At 37.3% G+C, this 18,390-nt stretch overlaps 1 protein-coding gene across 4 annotated transcripts in view; it reads left to right on the top strand.

Moving 5' to 3' along the window:
- Window positions 1-18,390, top strand: part of Acaca (acetyl-CoA carboxylase alpha) — a 261,557-nt gene that overhangs the window by 177,259 nt on the left and 65,908 nt on the right. For all 4 annotated transcript variants that reach the window (XM_048446706.3, XM_048446705.3, XM_085695587.2 and 1 more), the window contains 2 exons: window positions 2,121-2,276; window positions 3,883-4,029. In XM_048446706.3, the coding sequence (XP_048302663.2) occupies window positions 2,121-2,276; window positions 3,883-4,029 (303 nt within the window). The remainder of the gene's footprint in view (window positions 1-2,120; window positions 2,277-3,882; window positions 4,030-18,390) is intronic.

Genomic DNA, 18,390 nt, shown 5'->3' with positions numbered 1-18,390 from the left:
AGACATGGTCTTACTGTGTCCTTCTGGCTGACCTGGAACTCACTATGTAGACCAGACTGACCTTAAAGTTTAAAGAGATCCTCTGTCTCTGCCTTCCAAGTGCTGAGGTTAAAGGCATGTTCCACTATGCCCAGCTACTATTTGCAAATCTTTATGTAGGTAATTTTTATTTTTCCTGATTAAATGCATAGGAGTCTATAATTGCTGGTTCATAGTAACTATTTTTTAATATTATAAGAGACTTACAAGCCACTAAGCAGTTACCATTTTAAATTCGAGCAACAATATATATGCCCATGCAGCTTTCTTCAGCCCTTTTCCTTTCTACATAGTTATATTGCTTTAAATGGCTAGTCTAACTTCATCCCAGAGCTTGCAGAATTGAGTTTTAAACCCTGTTCTTACAGCTTTGCCTCTCTAAACAGGAAATACAGTAGTTCAAAACCCTGATGCTTTTAATTTTATAGGGTGTGTGTGTGCGTGTGTAGGGAGGGAGGGAGAGAGAGAGAGAGAGAGAGAGAGAGAGAGAGAGAGAGAGAGAGAGATCGATCAGAACAGCTTGCAAGAATCAGGTTCAGTCCTAGGCATGGCATTAAACTCAGGTTGTCAGGCTTGGTGGCAGGTAGTTTTACTGGCTGAGTTGTCTCACAGTCTTGAACCTGCTGCTTTTATTTTTTTTTTTTTTACCTTGATTCAGTCTTTGTCCCAAATCCAGTTTTCTCTTATACTGTACTTGCCGAAACACCTGAAATCTGTTTAAAAAAAAAAAAAGTATGACTAGTTCTTTTAACTCCCAAGGTGTTACTGCTGCTGCTGTCTCCCACCTGGTAACTTTCCCCTTGGTCTTTTAGAAGAGAAATGGAGGTTCCACTCTGGGGACTTTAAACAGCCTAGGATATGTTTGCCCAGAATAAGGCCTAAGTGACAAATCACCAGAGCACTCTTATTCCTCTGAGCTCAGATGCTAAGGAGTCACTTAGATGGATGACCTTCAGGTTTAGGTTAGTATTTAATTCCATTCTATGCATATATATCAAATCCATGGATCTTTTCATTAATGGTACACTTGTGCTTATATTTTAGGTCCAAACAGATGGGAATATATATATACACACACACACACACACACACACACACACACACACACACACACCTACCTTTTCATTCTAATCTCCATTTGTATTCAGTGTGTTGGGAATCTATATTTTATGTGTTCATACATAAAGCGCCTAGTTTAGTGTTATACAACCTCTGAGCACTCAATAAATATTAATTGAATTGAAATAATGGCATCCCTTATAAATATTCATGAGCAAATAAAACTAGCTAAATATATGGAGTATGAAGTACTCTTTTAGAAATATTTGAGTTAAAAAATGATTAAAAACTGGTGTGGTGGTTTCATTATGTGATAATCCAGCAATTGCAGGAATTCACTAGTTAGAGGCAGTGTACTAGAGAGACATACGTACATACATACATATGTATGTGTATGTATGTCAATATGTAATTTAATAAAATACAGTGATTTTACCATAGGCTGTGTCTTATGAGCTAACAAGAATTAATTAGGTGAGTGAATGAAATATAATGACTCTGACAAAAGTATTTGGAGCCTTTGTGTGGCTAATAATACTACAAAGAACCCTCTAATCAAGGGACTAATGCATGATCAAGTGGTAGAACTTGATCTGGCCCAAGAACAAGAATTTTCTCTTGTATATAGCTGCTCCTCGACTTAAATACTAGAACTGCTCTGTTTAGTTAGCTGGCATGCTTCCTTTTTTATTATCCAAGATTCAAGTCAGTTTAGAAGGCAAGTGCCATCACTCTGTCTCTGAGATGTGAAATTTACACTGGACGTTTTTGTTGATGTCACCTAATCCCAAACTAAGAGCAGCCTAGTGTATATAGCACATCACTATTTTAGAGTTGGTTAAGAGGCAGAGAAGGGACAATACCAAACACCCAGTGCCATGAGGCAAGTCTCCGCCATTAAGCACTTCCCCCACCCCCATCTGTCTTTTAAGAAATAACATTGTGGAAAACAATGCTATAGGCAACTATTTTATTTTCTGTTTGTCTCTTAACTGTCTGTGCATTCTGTTTTTTCCCCACAGATCATGTTTCAGGCATATGGAGACAAGCAGGGACCATTGCATGGAATGTTAATCAATACTCCATATGTGACCAAAGACCTTCTTCAGTCAAAGAGATTTCAGGCGCAGTCCTTAGGAACAACGTATATATATGATATCCCAGAAATGTTTCGACAGGTAAAAGTGGCTAACAGGCGAGAGTTCGAGGCTTCTTTAAATTTCCATCATGTGTACCTTTTCCTAGAGAAGGGCACTCATGGGCTGGAAGTATCTTGACGCTGTTCTAATTTCAGTCTCATTTCCTGTCTCATTGATGACTTAGTGTCTTCTAACTCAGGTGCTTCATGAAGAATGGTGAGAAGAGATGTCTCAAGTAAACCCTTACCACATTATGTTTACAAGGACTATGTGGGGAGTTACACATATATTAAGTCTGTGTTCGAATTAGAGATATTAAAAAAATGAGCAGAACGAAGTTTTATTTTCTTACTTTCCAGGATAATCCCTTAGCCTAAACCAAGATGAGAGTCATTATAGGTAGCACAGACAAGTAGATAGCACCACTGTATATAGTTTTAGGTATAACTTCTTTTGTAGACTTACTATTATTAAGTAAAAACCTAGTGTGAAAAAAGTGACATTATGAAGCTCTTCCCTTATATGAAAAATTCCTTGACTTTTATGATGGTGAGCCCTCTCTATACTGTAGATTTCCCATCAAAAGTAGGGGGGTATATATCACAAGCAGAGAATACAACAGATAAAGAGTAGAGCATCAGAGGATATGGGATTTCTTTTAAAAATATCTTTCTTTTTAAAATATCTTTTAAAAATATTTGTAGGTCTTCTCAAGTCTCTATCAATATCAGTACTATCAATATTATCATATTTGAATCTTAATGTAATATTTATCTGTGGACTTATTTAGTGGTCTGTGATTCCTATAGTATTCACAAAAGCAAGTTACTTTTATGTAACCATTTACTTATACCATCCTATCTCAGAACACAGACCTTCACTCATTACCTCCATTTTATGTTGTCATGACCCCGACAACTGTGTGTGGTTCTGATTCTCAGTGTCAGTACTATGTAAGTCATCTTGTCAAGGGACACAGCTAGGACACATAAAAGTGTGTGTGAGTCATTTGGGCTTTAGGTGTTTAAAACAAGCGTGGACAGAACTTCATAAAGAAATTAATTTATTTACATAAGAAATAGGAAATAGGAATCATGAATGTTTTTGTAAGTGCATGGGTATGTCTGTATTCTCAAATTTGAAATTTAATTGAGCTATACTTATAAATAAATAGTCATCCACATCTTAACTAATTCTCATATGTGGATCTATTGCTGTGAAAAGTAGTTAAGAGATCTTCCCTTAACCTACAGTAGAAACTTAAGTCTGGCTTAAGTTTTAGAGATGAACCTTCCTCAGCCTACAAGTAATGAGACAGAGATTAGAGACATGAGCACCATACCTGACTGATGCCTTTTATTTGAGTTTTTTATTTTATTCTTGCTGGGTTGTTGTTAGGGCTATTGTATGTGTTAATGCTCCAGTGCTATTTCAAGGTCATTCAGTAGTTTGACTGTATTGGGGAAGTAACTGACTTTTGACATACTGAAAATGGTGTAAAATTGACCACAAGTGTGTTGCTGAGCATCAATGTTGAAGCATTTGGTCTAAGGCTCATAGAGCTCTTGGAAAATCTTGACTATGATTTTTATTCATGTTGAAATGTTAATTGTCACTGATAAGTCAATCTTCTTTCTTCCATTAGTCGCTCATCAAACTCTGGGAGTCTATGTCCACTCAAGCATTCCTTCCCTCACCCCCTCTACCTTCTGACATGCTGACGTACACTGAGCTGGTGTTGGATGATCAAGGCCAGTTGGTCCATATGAACAGGCTTCCAGGAGGAAATGAGGCAAGTAGTTATGCCCTTCTCCCTTTCTATCTCTCTGTCTACTAGTACCAGCTGTTCATGAGAGCTATTATTACACAGTAGGAGCTACTCAAGTGGCAGAATCAGGAAAGCATTCTTGGTCAATTTCCTCAGAGAGAGAATGGACCAAACCAAGAAATTACTGTGAATTTTTTAGGTATAAGAATGGTATTAGAATTTTGCTTTTTCTAAAGGAGTGTTATTTTCTGGGGGGGGGGGCATGCATGCTAATACAGTGTCTTTACAAAATCAAAGATCTAATGTCTAGGATTTGCTTCAAAGTAGAGATGAAGGTCAGATTTTAAGTGGAGCAAGATTGGTGAGTTCATAATTGAAGATACATGAGAATAGATTATTATCATTTTTTAATTTAGAATTTTGAGATTTTTAGGTATCTTTTTTACACTTGATTCATTGGATTTAGTGATATTGTGAGTATGATAAAGAAATTCTTCCTAAAGGACTTGGTGAGAGCCCACAGTTTTAAAGAAACACAAAACTCATGTATTTATTCATTCGTTTGTTTGTTTGTTTGTTTTGAAATCTCACTCACTACATAAGCTTGCGTGGCCTGGAACTCACTACATAGACCAGACTGGCTGTAAACTCACAAAGACCCTCCTGCCTTTGCCTTGAGATTTCTGAGATTAGAGAAGTATACCACCAGACCTGCCTGATTTGAATAGTCATTAAAAATTTGGATGGGGAGGGACGGGGAAAGGATCTAGAAAGACTTAGGGAAACCTTGTCTTGGAAAACCAAAAGTCAATAATTCTTTTGTTTGTTTTTTGTTTTATTTGTTTGGTTGGTTCTTCGCTTTGAAATAGGTTCCCTATTTCCTGCTCTGGCTGTCTTAGAACTCACTATGTAGAACACACTGGCTTTGAACTCTGTTGTCTCTGCTGTAATTAAAAGCATGTGCCACCAAGCCCAGATCCAGTATTCTTTTCAAAAATATTTATTCTAGCCAGGCAGTGGTGGCACATGCCTTTAATCCCAGCACTCAGGGAGGCAGAGGCAGGTGAATATCTGTGAGTTTGAGGCCAGCCTGGTCTATAGAGTGAGTTTCAGGAGGACAACCAGAGATACACAGAGAAACCTTGTCTCTAAAACAAACAAAGAAACAAACAAACAAAAACAACAAAAAGAAATATATATTTTTAATTTATATGTATATATTTGTTCTGTGTATAAGGTATGTAACTGTTGTGTACCACAGCATAGTCTGCAGGAGTAGATAATGAAGCATTAGGATGGAGACAAGCACTGAACCATATGAAGAGTCTTGGAGATGTAGGAGTTGGTCCAACCTGGTGCCTCAACAAATGGCACAATGATGGAGTGGAGGTGGCAGGTGTTGCTGAGAAAAAATGCATATTCATCACACACAAAGTTGAAGCAGCACTTTGTACCTACTGTATGGCTTCTGCTTGCAATCCCCTCAGCAGAAAAAAAAAAAAGCTTTGTAGTGCTAGTCTGTAATTTTGATTCATTTAATAGCTATTGAGGAATAGAAAGCGGCCTTGTGACCATGAGACTGAGAGTAAAACGGTTTTAACTAATGTAATTAAAACACAAGATGAGGGTTTCTTTTTGGTTTTTGACCATGTGAAAGCTAGCTGCAATGCTGTGTGAAACCTTTTGCCATGATCTTTCTTCTGCTTTCTTTCTGTTCTCATTCTATGTTTGAGTGAATGGAGACTGAGGGAATAGTGAAGTCCCAGAGGGAAAGAGCTCTGTTCTTGCTGAAATTACAAGCACAGAGCTGCCTGGGCATGAACATGTAGTGTTTACTCTGCCAGTATGAATACAAATAGTCTTATTATACGGAACTCTGTACCCAAAGACCTCATACACAGAGACACACACACAGACACAGACACACACACAGGAACAAAAATATTAAAGGTTTTTTTTTTAACCCCTTTAAGACCTAACAAACCTCAGTATAAAAGGGGTAGCTACTGCAGTGAGTGGCAGTCTACATTAGTAACCACGAGTTTTCGTTTGCCCAATGCCTTAATAGTTGTGAAAACAGAAAGCTAACAGCGTTTGTGAAATGACTGTTGCTTTGTATCACTTTTCACATTATTCTTTCTTTCCCGTTTACGTTATGTGTTTTCTTTTCCCTTTCTTCAGATGACTAAGATTGAGCCTGCATGTTATCTTACTGTTTCTGAGCCTAAGAGTTCAGGAAGAGTGAGCCTGATGTTCTTTTGTGAGCAGTCAGTAACTGGTGCCCAGGATGACTGGTGAGGTCAGTGATCTTAGCTAGATTATGGTATACTGCATGACAGAAATGAGGTTAAGGTATTAGAATCAAGCTCTGTTACCAATAGCTTGAACATACAGTGGAGTGTGTACATTGAAAGACTCGCCAGTCTAAGGATTGAGTTTCAGCTTTCAACTCTGAGCGACAGCTGTCAGTAGGATATATTTCACTGCACTGAACCCAGTTTTGTCAGGACACATTGGCTTTATACTACTGCAGTTTAATTTTCTTTTTCCAAAGTGAGAAGTTTGTCATGAGCTCGGCACTCTACATATTACCTGAAGAATGGTGTGAGAAGAAACAAGTGAGCTCTTGCTGATGGCAATCTGTCCTTTGCCAAAGAGAATGGGCATCAGAACAGAGCCTTGAGATATAGCTTTATTTAAAAAAGAATAAAAAATTGACCTGTTAATGTTCTGAGAGCCAAGGCTCAATGTAGATGCCTTGATGCTACATAGACATTAAATCATCATAATGTGGTGCTCTCCAGAGTGACAGCGCTACCAGGTCGTCACTGTAGGTGGTACCGAATTACCTTGAAGTATTGGAGTTTCTGGCTTTAAAAGGTAGCACACGGATATTAAGAATAGGGGTAAAGCATGAGATTCCTATGTAGTTTTTCCATGAATTGAGGTGTTTCTCCTTACAGCCAGAGGCAGAAAGTGTGCACCTGGTTACCTTGTTGCCCGGCCTTTCTTCCCTCACTTTTTTCCTAGGATGGCAAATGGGTAAAATGGTAATAGGATCAGGACTTGGGCTGCTTCAGTTCCATTTAGTTTTAGGTAACCTGTTTGCCATTTGAGGAAGATATTGGCTATTTCAACAGAGATGTGACCTGCATTCTCCACATTGTACCTGTGCTTAAACCACAAGAAAGAGAGCTTTTTTGGCTCTGTGTTAGCTTACTTTCTTCTTCCTGTAGTGTCCATTCCCCATCAAAAAAGATGTAAGTAAGGAAATGCTACCTAATTCCTGGTGAGAAGTATAGGACACTTTTTTCATTGTCAGGTTTGAATGGTATTGCATTTAATATGAATTTAGAGTGGGAATAAGAATGATGTGGACCAAATCTGAGAACTACATTACTTGCAAATAGCTCTAAAGATGAGTTGCCTGGGATTTTCTTAATAGTTTCAAGTAAAGATGAAAATTGAGGGAAATGTGATTGCAACAGAGACTAAACTGATTTCCTTTCTAGCTGCTCTGGTGCTGCAGTGATGAGCACTGTATGTAAATACATAGCTAGATGAATGTACGCTTCAGAGCTACAGAAGAAACGCAACTATCCATCCAGTCTGCTTTACTACTTCTCTGTTTTGGAGGAATTGTTTTCATTTTTCTGCCAGTTGCTAACCTATTTTGATCATTTGGTGGAAGTTATAATTACAGGTGGGAACATTTTAAACACTTTGCAAGCCAGCACAGGTTTTTTTTGTACTAAACCTAGTTATTAAAAAGCTCAGGCTAAGAGCAAGCCAAAGGCTATAATAGATTCAACAGAGAACAACTTAACTTTGCCTGCTAGAACAAAGGAAAAGCTGGGCTTTTATGTGGTTATATTCTTACTTGTTCTAAAGTAAGTCCACTAGCATTTTATTTTTTTAATAGTTGTTGAACTTGATCAGGAATCTATAATGGTGAAAATGTGATAAAGAAGCTACTCTTACAGAAATATTATTGTAGATGGAGATTGGATTCCTAGAACATGGGCTTTTAGCATTCCTTCCCATCACTCTTGTCATCGTGGACCACTGAGATGATGAGAAAACACTGTTTAGGGTAGTTATAATAGCAAGATGCCCCCATCAGGAATGATAACGATAGACTCCCATCCTAACGTGGCATAAGAATCTTTTTCTTTCTTTTTCTTTTCTTTCTTTCTTCCTTCCTTCCTTCCTTCCTTCCTTCCTTCCTTCCTTCCTTCCTTCCTTTCTTCCTTCCTTCCTTCCTTCCTTCCTTCCTTTTTTTTTGTTTGTTTGTTCCTGGGAGGAAAGTATGTTCCGCATTTAATGTATTTTAATAGTCACTTCTGCATGAGCTGCCATGTGAAGGAGTGGCTCCGAGGCTTTGTTTTTCCAGCTGGGCACTAGGTGTCAGGGTTTTTCCTTCTCAGCAGTTTTAACATTCAGAGAAGCTTTGTGAATGTTTAGTGAAACAAACCCACTTGTTTCCTTCATTTCTTGTTGTTCTTTATATTTTACCATAGTAGGTTTTCTCTGTAGAAACTATGTTCCTGTAGTATTCAGTTGGCATTTTACATTTTAACTCTCATTGAAAATGTGTTGAATCCACATCATGACCTGGCACATTTTTTTTTTAAGAAGAAAATGCTTAAATAGGAAATAATGTAATATAAATTAAAATTTAAAGACTGGCTGTCATCATGACTGATAACTTTACTTCATTTCTGCTTTTTATTCTCAGGAATGATAGGTGGGGATAGTGGATATTAGGAATTCAGCTTTGAAACTACTTAACCTACCTGTATCTGTATTTAATTATCATTTAACTGTTTTTTTTTTCAGAGAAAGTGGGTATTTATTTAATGGGTTATGGAGGGGGAGGGAAAGGGGGAAAAGGAGGAAGGGGAAAGAGCAGGGGGCAGGGAGAGGAGAGGAGCCATGGCAGAAGCTATCTCTTCACGGAGATGAAAAGGCCGTTTAACTATTTACAGTGTACTATTGTCTTTTTTATTTAGTGTGTGTGTGTGTGTGTGTGTGTGTGTGTGTGTGAGTGTGTGTGTGTGTGTGTGTGTGTGTGAGTGAGATGGCACACAGGTGGATGGGTCTCAGATGACAACTCATGTATGTCCCAAGTCTCAAACTCAGGTTAGCACTCTTAGTAATAAGTGTTTTTACCAACTGAGCTTCTTGACCAATCTTCTTGATTTTAATTAAAAAATTCTTTAAACAATATAGAAAAAAATATGAAGAAACATCAATTACCAGCCACTAAGATCCTACAATTGTGACTGTGATTCTTGATCTGAGGCTGTATTTCTTTGAAAGTTTTGTTGTTGTTATTGTTGTTGTTCTGTTTTTTGGTTTTTTGTTTGTTTTTGAGACATGGTTTCTTTGTGTAACTGTCCTGGCTGTCCTGGAACTCACTTTGTAGGCCTTAAACTCACAGAGATCCACCTGCCTCTGCCTCCAGGGATTAAAGGCATGTGCCTCCAACCACCCAACTTTTTTGAAAGTTTAATTTGAGCATTAAATAATATTTCCCAGGACTTGGGACGCAGAGGCAGGAGGATCTTGTGAGTTCGAGGCCATCCTGGTCTCGGACAACCAGAACTAGGTGGAGAAACTATCTCAAGGGGGCGAGGAAGGAAGGGAAGAAGAGAGAGAGGTGGGGGGAAGAAGAAGATGATAGGAGGCCTGACCCTTTCTATACTTAGTGAAGAATTGGTTGATGTGATGATCAATCTTCATTGTCATCCTAACTAGTGCTAGAATCACTTAGGAGACACATTTCTGTCTCAGATTCACAAGTCTGAGATATTTCCAGAGAGATTTATCTCCATAGGAAATTCCTCCCTGAATGTGTTGGCCCATTTTCCACGGAATATGGACTTCCATTGATGCTATCTGCCTCCTAACTGCAGATAGTATTACCCTCTTCTACCCCACCCCCAAGACAAGGAGGTTTCTCTCATAGAGATCTGACTGCCACCGTGCATATCTAGTGTATCCTCTCTTAAACCCAAGCTAAAATAAACCCTTTAAGAGTGCTTTAGCTGGGTGTTTGATCACAATGATGAGAAAAGTCACTGATAGAACTTGGCTTATCATAAATTCAAATTCTCATGGATTCCATTATTGTCTAAAACTGCCTAGAGAGTGTTTGTGGACTTGAATAAAAAAAATTATTTTTTATTTCTTCTGAACACTCAGGACCCAAGTATTTTTCTGGTTTGGCACTATGTTTTTATATATTGTTTTTTGACTCAACCTCAAAATAGCTTCAAGAATGTGAAGTTAGTCTAGGTAAATTGTTTTGTTTAATTTTTTGAAATTAGTTTGCCTTTTTAAATGCTGAATATTGAAATTAAGTCAGTATTGTCTTGTGAGGTATGTGTTAGAAGAGCAGTTTGTTAGAATTGTGCTGAGGTGCATGTGACCTAAGAACAAGCCCTTAGAGAAGCAGAAGACCAGGGCTGGAGAGATGGCTCAGCCATTATAGACAGGCTCAGAACAAAAATATAAAAAGAGCACAAGACCTCTGAAATTGTTGAGGAATCCCAGCCACCAATCTATGCCAGAAGACAGGAGAACGTTTTTAAGTACTTGAAATCTTCAGGAGAAGGGAGACATAACCAGCTACTAGGTGCACACAACTACCCCTAATTTGTATTGAGTACAGAGCCATACTTTCTATGAAGGCCTTTAAAGGAAGAAGAAAATACTGACTCCTTCCAAAGGCAGCAGATGAAGCTCAGTGATAAAGTGTTTGTCTGACATGACAAGACTCTGTGTTCAATTCCAGCCTCAGGGCTTAGCAAGAGAGAAAATCTAGACATAGAGAAACATATTTTATGTGATATGTGGTAAGACAGTTTTTTAAAAAAAATATTTTTCTTTTATCCCTAGTCTAAGTAAGCATATTTGCTCTATGTTTTTGTCTAAAATGTTATTCTATCCCTTCATTAGAAAATGTTTGAGGCTGATTTTGAAAAATAAATCTACCCAAATGGAGTTACTTCTAATGAATTTCTAATACTTTTGTTTTGAGTGCAACAGTATTCATTTTCTTAGAATTCCTTCCAAATGGCTTTTGCTGGCATTGGAGATTTCTCATCAGGTTGGTTAGTTGGTTTTGACTGATTGTTAGCAAGCCGAAGTTCAGTGAGCTTAATTAACTGGAAAAATTCTAAAGTTCCTGTTGTGCACTAACACAGGACTTTCAGGTTTTCCTTTGACATCTGTCCAGATGTCCGTCCTAGAGATGGCCCTTAAAAGAATACTCTTGCCAGAGGTTTTTATTTATTCTAAGTTTAAATGACTCCCAAGAATGAGGCATGGTGTACCAGAGATCAACATCTATCCATGCGATTAACAGCCAATGCTTTTAGAACTGCAGTGGCTTACTTAGTTAGCTTCTGTACCAGTCAATCCTGTGCTCTGTTTCTCAAGTACTACTGGTGTGTGTGTACTCCATGGCATGTTCAACAAAATTAAAATACTGAGTATTGATATATAAAATTACTATGGTTTGATGTTTGTAAATATCCCAGGGATAAATTATTCCCTAATACATGATTATTATTTCGATCTTTAGTTATATTTCCATATAGTTGAATTTTTTTCCAATAACAATGATACTTACCCACATGTCAACTTTTAATTAGAGGGATTGAGGTAACTTTAAATTAAGTTAGGCATAAAAAACTAATTTTTCAGCTGTCAAGAAAGTTGTCTTGAACTCATGTGATTTTATGACATTAGGCAATTGAAACATGCTGTATCAGGCAGATCACATATCATGGAAGGCATTAACTATTTTCAGCATAGTTTTCACCAACAGAAATTAAGTCAAATACCACATTGTGTTGTGACTTAAAATACATCTTTTAAAAGCTTCTAATATTTTCTGTATTTTGTTATTTTTATTAAAACACTATTGATAGTTTCTAATTAAAAGTATAGCTTCAATTTGCTATATCTATATTTAAAAGGACAAAAGGTAAATTTTGACATAAGTACCCCCCCCCCCAAAAATGCTCAGGTTCAAGTTCATTCTCTCCAGGCCTTGTTTTTTTTGTTTTGTTTTGTTTTTTGTGATGCAATGTCACCACCCATCTCAGCTGTGACAGTCCAGGGTTCTTTGTGTTCCCACTCCAGAGCCTGCAAGTAGTCATCTTCCTGGCATTAGTAGAACTAGAACAATAGCTATTGTAGACTTTAACAGGGAAAATGATAAAATATACCTGACTCAGCTACAGCCAGCCTGTACCTAAATCTATGTAGGAAAGCATTACTACAGCTGATCTTAAAGTGTGGAGAGAAGAAAGTCAACCATGGCAAAGCTTTCCTTTCTGCTCCCATAGTCTAGCACCCTCAAAAGCAAAACCTGGTCATGTTTTTCCCCTTAGCTTTTCCTTTACATTTTTCTGTTGAACTTAATGTTGCAGTTTTATGACAACAGCAGCAGCTTTGGGAAATCTTGTGTCCATTTGTATATTCTAGTCACACTGATAGTACAGTTAATATTGATGTCAGTTTTGGTGTTAATTTTGGGTCATGATTAGGGTTGACACTGTATGTCAGACTAATGGTGTTTATGGGTACCAGCAGAATAAATGTTAATATTATTGTGTTTTTGTTTTTTGTTTTGTTTTGTTTTAGTATCTGTTATAGTAACATTAAACCAGGATCCTCCCAGGAGAAAAAATACATATATGGATAGATAGATAATGCCTTTTTCTATTTCAGTGAGAAAATGACATCTCAGGGTAGAATCCTAATCACTGTTTGGAGCATCAGAAATAATGATCACCTCTGATCGGAGGTTGTGAATAATTCATTTGGTTTGATTTTCATGTCCTGTCCAGTGATACTTTTCAAACCAAATGTGTTTCTACAGGAAAATAATGGTCCCACTTCTTATGGAAATACCATGGCACAAATCATTTTACCCACATAAAAACAGTTAAATAAGACTGTTCTCTTCTGCTTGCTTTCCCCTCCCTATCCCCTCCTCCCTCATTTGAGCATGTTTATTCCCGAATCAGAATGTGACCAGAGAATTATTTATTTCCTTAGGACTTCCATAGTGAAAATAAACACTTATTTCTGCCCCCTCCCTAGCGTCTTCACTGTAGCTCCTTTGGTCTGCCTCCCCTTTTTACCTTAAAATAATTAGCTTGAATTGATAACCCTAAGCCTAAGAAGCCTGCCCACTGAAAGTTCTGTTTTGAAAATATATATATATACCTGAAATTTAGTATTTTAAAACTTACTTGTGGCTGTCTACATCAATGAAAACATAATTTTAAGTGATAAGTACATAGGACTGCTTGGTTAGTAAATTTTGTAGACAGGATTTGGACAGGGAATAGGATGCTTGTGCTGCCAGCTCCTAGAAGCCACTTGGAAACTCATTAGACACAAAACTGCCCACTTAGACAAATAGGCCACAGGTTGCCCTTTGGTTGCTTCTGCAGTCTTTCCGTCCTCTCAGGCTTCGGTCCTGGAGTTTCATTTTTACCAGATTTCACCTTCATAAAATAAGAGAGGGGAAAAAGAATAAGACTCTGTGATGAAATTTCCCTTGGTGGTTTTTCTGTTCATATACAAGGCTGGTTGGGCTTAGGCAAAGTCCATGAGTGCTGCCTTTCTAGTTAAATTGTCCTCTGCATATATTCTTCCAGAACTGCAGTTACTGACATGAGATCGTCATTGTGTATATAATATAGACCCACATATATAAACTAACTGGACTGAAAATTTTATGGTGTCCTAATTAAATGGGGAGGGGAGGATATAACTGTCTTTTGATGTAATGCTGAATCCTCTGAGACAAAGCTATTCTTAGAAAATGTTGAGTCTTTTCTCCTGACTGTTGTAACCCTGCCCCTCACCCCTCTCTTTAAATCAAGGGCAAGAGGAAGCGTTTTCAACCTAGTGTTCAATCATCAGACGAAGTGTTTTGCATTCAGAAACCATTTTCAGTATCAAATTCAATTTTGTCAAGTGATTAGTTGAGTTTGGTAGAGAATAATTTAAAAACACAAAGCTGGAAATGACCATGGTGCTTCTGCACCAGAGGAAAGCAGTTGCTGTTTTCCAGCTGCTGTCCTCAGTGCCTGTGCGTTACAACTGGATTACTATGGTAATGTCTTTGCAGCTGTTACAAGCCTGTTTCTGTTGACACTCTGTGTGTATTCCTAGCCAGGACTACTAAGAGACATAGGGAACTGGGGAACTTACGCCTTGCCTGCCTATCAGTACTAACACCCTTTTATGTACATATGTTTGTAAGCTCTTTAGTCCCCTTCAAGATGAAAGGATCTGTATAAATATAGGCTTTCGATTTTAGTACATGTTTGTAATACATGTGGTACAGTCCTAAATATGTATTTAGCTGATAGGCACTGTTCTTGCCTATTATACAAATATTGACTTTAAAAATATAAATATGTATTTAACCATCAGACCAGAAATACAATGAGAAGCAGTTTCTTCTCAGGTAGAGATATTAATATTGTATAAACCTGTGTATACATATGCTTACATTCTACCACAGCACCACAGAGCATTTTCTTTTTTAAAAACAAAATGCTACTTCCAACAACCTAAGGTAGTTCTTTCTGTTGGTTGTTGTTTTATAATCCTTATTGGCCTGGAATTTAAAACCATCCTCCTAAAGGCTGGTTTTATAGAGGTTTCTTGTAGTGTTTTCTTGCCTCCCAAGTACTGAGATTACAAGCTGTGCCAACACACTCAACTTCTGGGAATCTGACTTCTGAATCTATATCCATAATGACCATACTGTTTTGCCTATTACAGTTATGCATGTATTTTTAAGCTTTTTTTTAATCATTTGCTACATCATAGTTTTCAATGCTATTCATAATCTTCAAAGCCATCACTTTGTTTTTGAGGCTGAAATAAAGAAACAATCAAGAATTCTTAAGTTGACCAAACATTTCTTCCTTGCCAAAGACTAAAACTCTACACTTTTTCCCTCTTCTTGACACACCCATAACTTTTATCCACATGAAATTCCAGTAGCATGTCCTTTTTTATACTTTGTCTCCATTCTCTTCTTGCTCCATTTGTCAACATCTTAAGTGTTTTGACTGTCGGGGATCATGCATTTAGCAGTTTCATGATTGTAATGCTATTCAGAGTAATGCTGTTCAGGATACTAACAACTGACCCAAATATCCAATTTACTTTGCTTTTTAAAAAAGGTGTGTGTGTAAGAAAACAGTTATTCCATATAGTACAGAGAGAGAAGTAGACATAACAAAAGCCCAGGCTAATTTGGAACTACAAGTTTGTAATCCCCCTGCCTCCGCCTTCAGAATGCTTGAATTACAGGTTTGCACTATTTTAAAATAATTGTAGCTTCAGAGAAGTCACAGAAACAATATAGAGAGTTCTTTTTTCATGCAGCTTCCCTACATACTTGCATGTGTGTGTGTGTGTGTGCTGTAGTATACACTCTACCACTGAACTATATTCTTTATATCCCCTTGTATTAACATCATATAATCATAGTAGAATTTTTAAAATGAAGAAATTATTATTGCTGCAGTTCTATAAAATAAATGCTGTAGTGTACACTCTACCACTGAATTATATTCTTTATATCCCCTTGTATTAACATCCTATAATCATAGTAGAATTTTCAAAATGAAGAAATTATCCTTGCTGAAGTTCTATAAAATAAACAGACTTGTTGTGAACTTCACTAGTTTCTTTTCTAATAATACCCTTTTTCTATTCCAGGATCCAATCCATGAAGCCACATTGCAGTTAGGGGTCAGTGACATTTATGTTTGTGCTGCAATTGATATTCATTATCCATATTGTATTTAGCTAAAGACAATAATAATATTCTGAAATATACTTTTATCATTTCTCTAGTGAAGAAAGAGCATTTCTTTTTCTGTTGTCCCTTATCTTGAAAAATAAGTAATTCACACTAGCTATAAAAACAAGTTACTGGGCTGAGAATATAGCTCAGTGTTAGAGTGTGTACCTAGTATGTGTGGAGCCATGGGTTGACTCCTCCAGAAACCTCTCCCTCCCAAAAGTTACTTTCTGCTCCAGTTTCCTTATGACAGTAACAGCCACCTTTGTATTATGATTACAGCTACATTGAGAGCATTTGTGTATGAAATTCTGTACTACTTTAATGTGCTCTTCCCAATAATCCCTTAAGAAAAGTTCCATTTTATCGTTAGGGAAATTGAGACTGTCAAAGGTGTACAAGGTTTTACAACTAGTATGAAGCTGATATTGATCCAAGACAACTTGACTTACTCAATCTCTTTATCATTGTCCCTGTTTGTCAACTTCTAGTGCAATGCAGCATGTGGTAGGTGTTTATTTGACAACAACTGTTGTTCTTACTTTATAGGTTCACTTAAAGGCACTTAGTATTCTTAATCTGTAGTCTTTTGATATTGCTCATGACCAGTGTTTTAATCCATAGTGTTGACTGTTTTCCAAGTATTTCCAAACTAGTATTGTTTTAGTGAAATGACTATTCCTTGAGTGATGGAACATGCATGCAGTCTCAGCATTCAAGAGGCTGAGATGGGAGGATTGCCAATGAGTTTGAGGACAATCCAGTGCTACATAGTGAGTTCTACACCAACCTGAGCTACAAAGTAAAAAGTTGTCTCAAAAAAAAGTTTAGTTAGTGACTTCTAGATGGTATCTGATCTCTTATCAAATAGATTCTCTGCATGAAGAACTTAATAAGAGATCAGAGAATACAGGAATACAGAAGTCAATTTAGGATGGAGAAACTTTAATAGGAAATGGAGTTTAAGTAAAACTTTAAAATAAGTGGGATTCAGATTGGTTGAGAGGAAAGAAAAGGGCAAGCTTTGTATGTTGTAATTAATACAGAGTCCTGCTTCTAGTAATTCATCAAACTCATGGGTGTTCTTTGTTGGTCATATAGGGACTTTGAAGTTCAATAAGGTTAAATATATGCCAAGGTCACTAAGCTAATAAATGATAGATCCTTGATTTAGTTCTAAGTTTGGTTGACTCCAAAGCTTCTGTTTACCCTTATATACCCTTCTGTTTGATTAGCAATGAAATCCAAATTTTAATGTTAATTGAACCACAGATGCTTCCTCGTGTGTTCATTGTGTTAACTCAAACTGAATATTTTCTTGTAAGGACCCTTACTGTACTGAGACTGGCCTAGCACTCACAATTCTGTTCTGGTATGTTTAATGCAGGTAGTAGGGAGCAGGGGCTGATTGAGGAAAGATAATTGATAAAAGAATGAGTAATGTGTAAAACCAGGTGCGATGTTGTGTGTTAATAATCCCAAAACACAGGAGGCTGAAGCAGGATTGTGAGTTCAGGCCAGCTTGGACTACATAACAAGTTCCAGGTCATCCAAAGCATGATCTGCCTTAAAAACTGAAGAGGAGAAGAAAATTGTTGGTGCTGCTATGTTGACACCTAATTAGAAGTCAATTTTGCAAGCATAATGACCTGACCAGTTGCTGAACTGACTGCCCAAGTGACAACAGGAGTCCCTAGATAATAAGGAAAGATAAGAGTATTATCTCTCTGCCCAGGGCCACACAGTCAGTGTTTACATTAACACACAAATGCTGAAGTAGATTCGTCAGGGTTTGTGTATAAACTAACCTAGGTGACTAAGGTTAATATAGCATAAAATTTGGTGTAAAACCCAATCTTCCTAACTACAAATACACTTAAAGGAAAGTAGACAGTGAATAGCTTTTCTTTTCTGAAAAACAAATGAGTGGTTTAGCTAGGACAGCACTTGAGAATGTAGAAAAAAAAATATTTCTCACACACAGACAATATATTAAAGCTTTCTTATTGTTTTGTTTTTTTTTCTTTTAAAAAAAATCCAAGATTGTACTGATATTTGGGGTTTCTCTGTGCCACATTCTGATGGTAGACTTCTTTTCCCTTATTTGTCTTTAATGAGCAGATAGAGTAATACCTTATTTCAGAAAGTGATTTGAATTTTCTCCTGTATTACATTCATTTTTGTGTTTGGCCAATGGTATGATATATTAAATAGCTTATATTTATCACTGGGTGTTTCATACATGTTTCTTTATGCAGAGGATCACAAATAGCTGTGTAGAATGCCTCACCCAGCCTGATTAGAGTGGATGTGCAATTGGATTGAGGAATGTGTACTCAGAGCTTATGATCACTGACTGAGTTGAGTCTGGGTGATGCATATGATTTTCCAGGGATGCTGCTATTTACATCTGTTAATGGCCCTTCCTGATGGCCAGTTCCCCAATGAGGTGATGTGCAGCAGCCTGGGGATGAGGGGCCAGTGCTGTAGATGTGGCTGGGCTCCATTAGGCAGGACTAGAAATACTCATC

Source organism: Myodes glareolus, chromosome 9 (assembly GCF_982192425.1).
Source record: "Myodes glareolus chromosome 9, mMyoGla1.1, whole genome shotgun sequence".
NCBI classification, from domain to species: domain Eukaryota; kingdom Metazoa; phylum Chordata; class Mammalia; order Rodentia; family Cricetidae; genus Myodes; species Myodes glareolus.
This window is presented reverse-complemented; position numbering and strand designations above follow the sequence as displayed.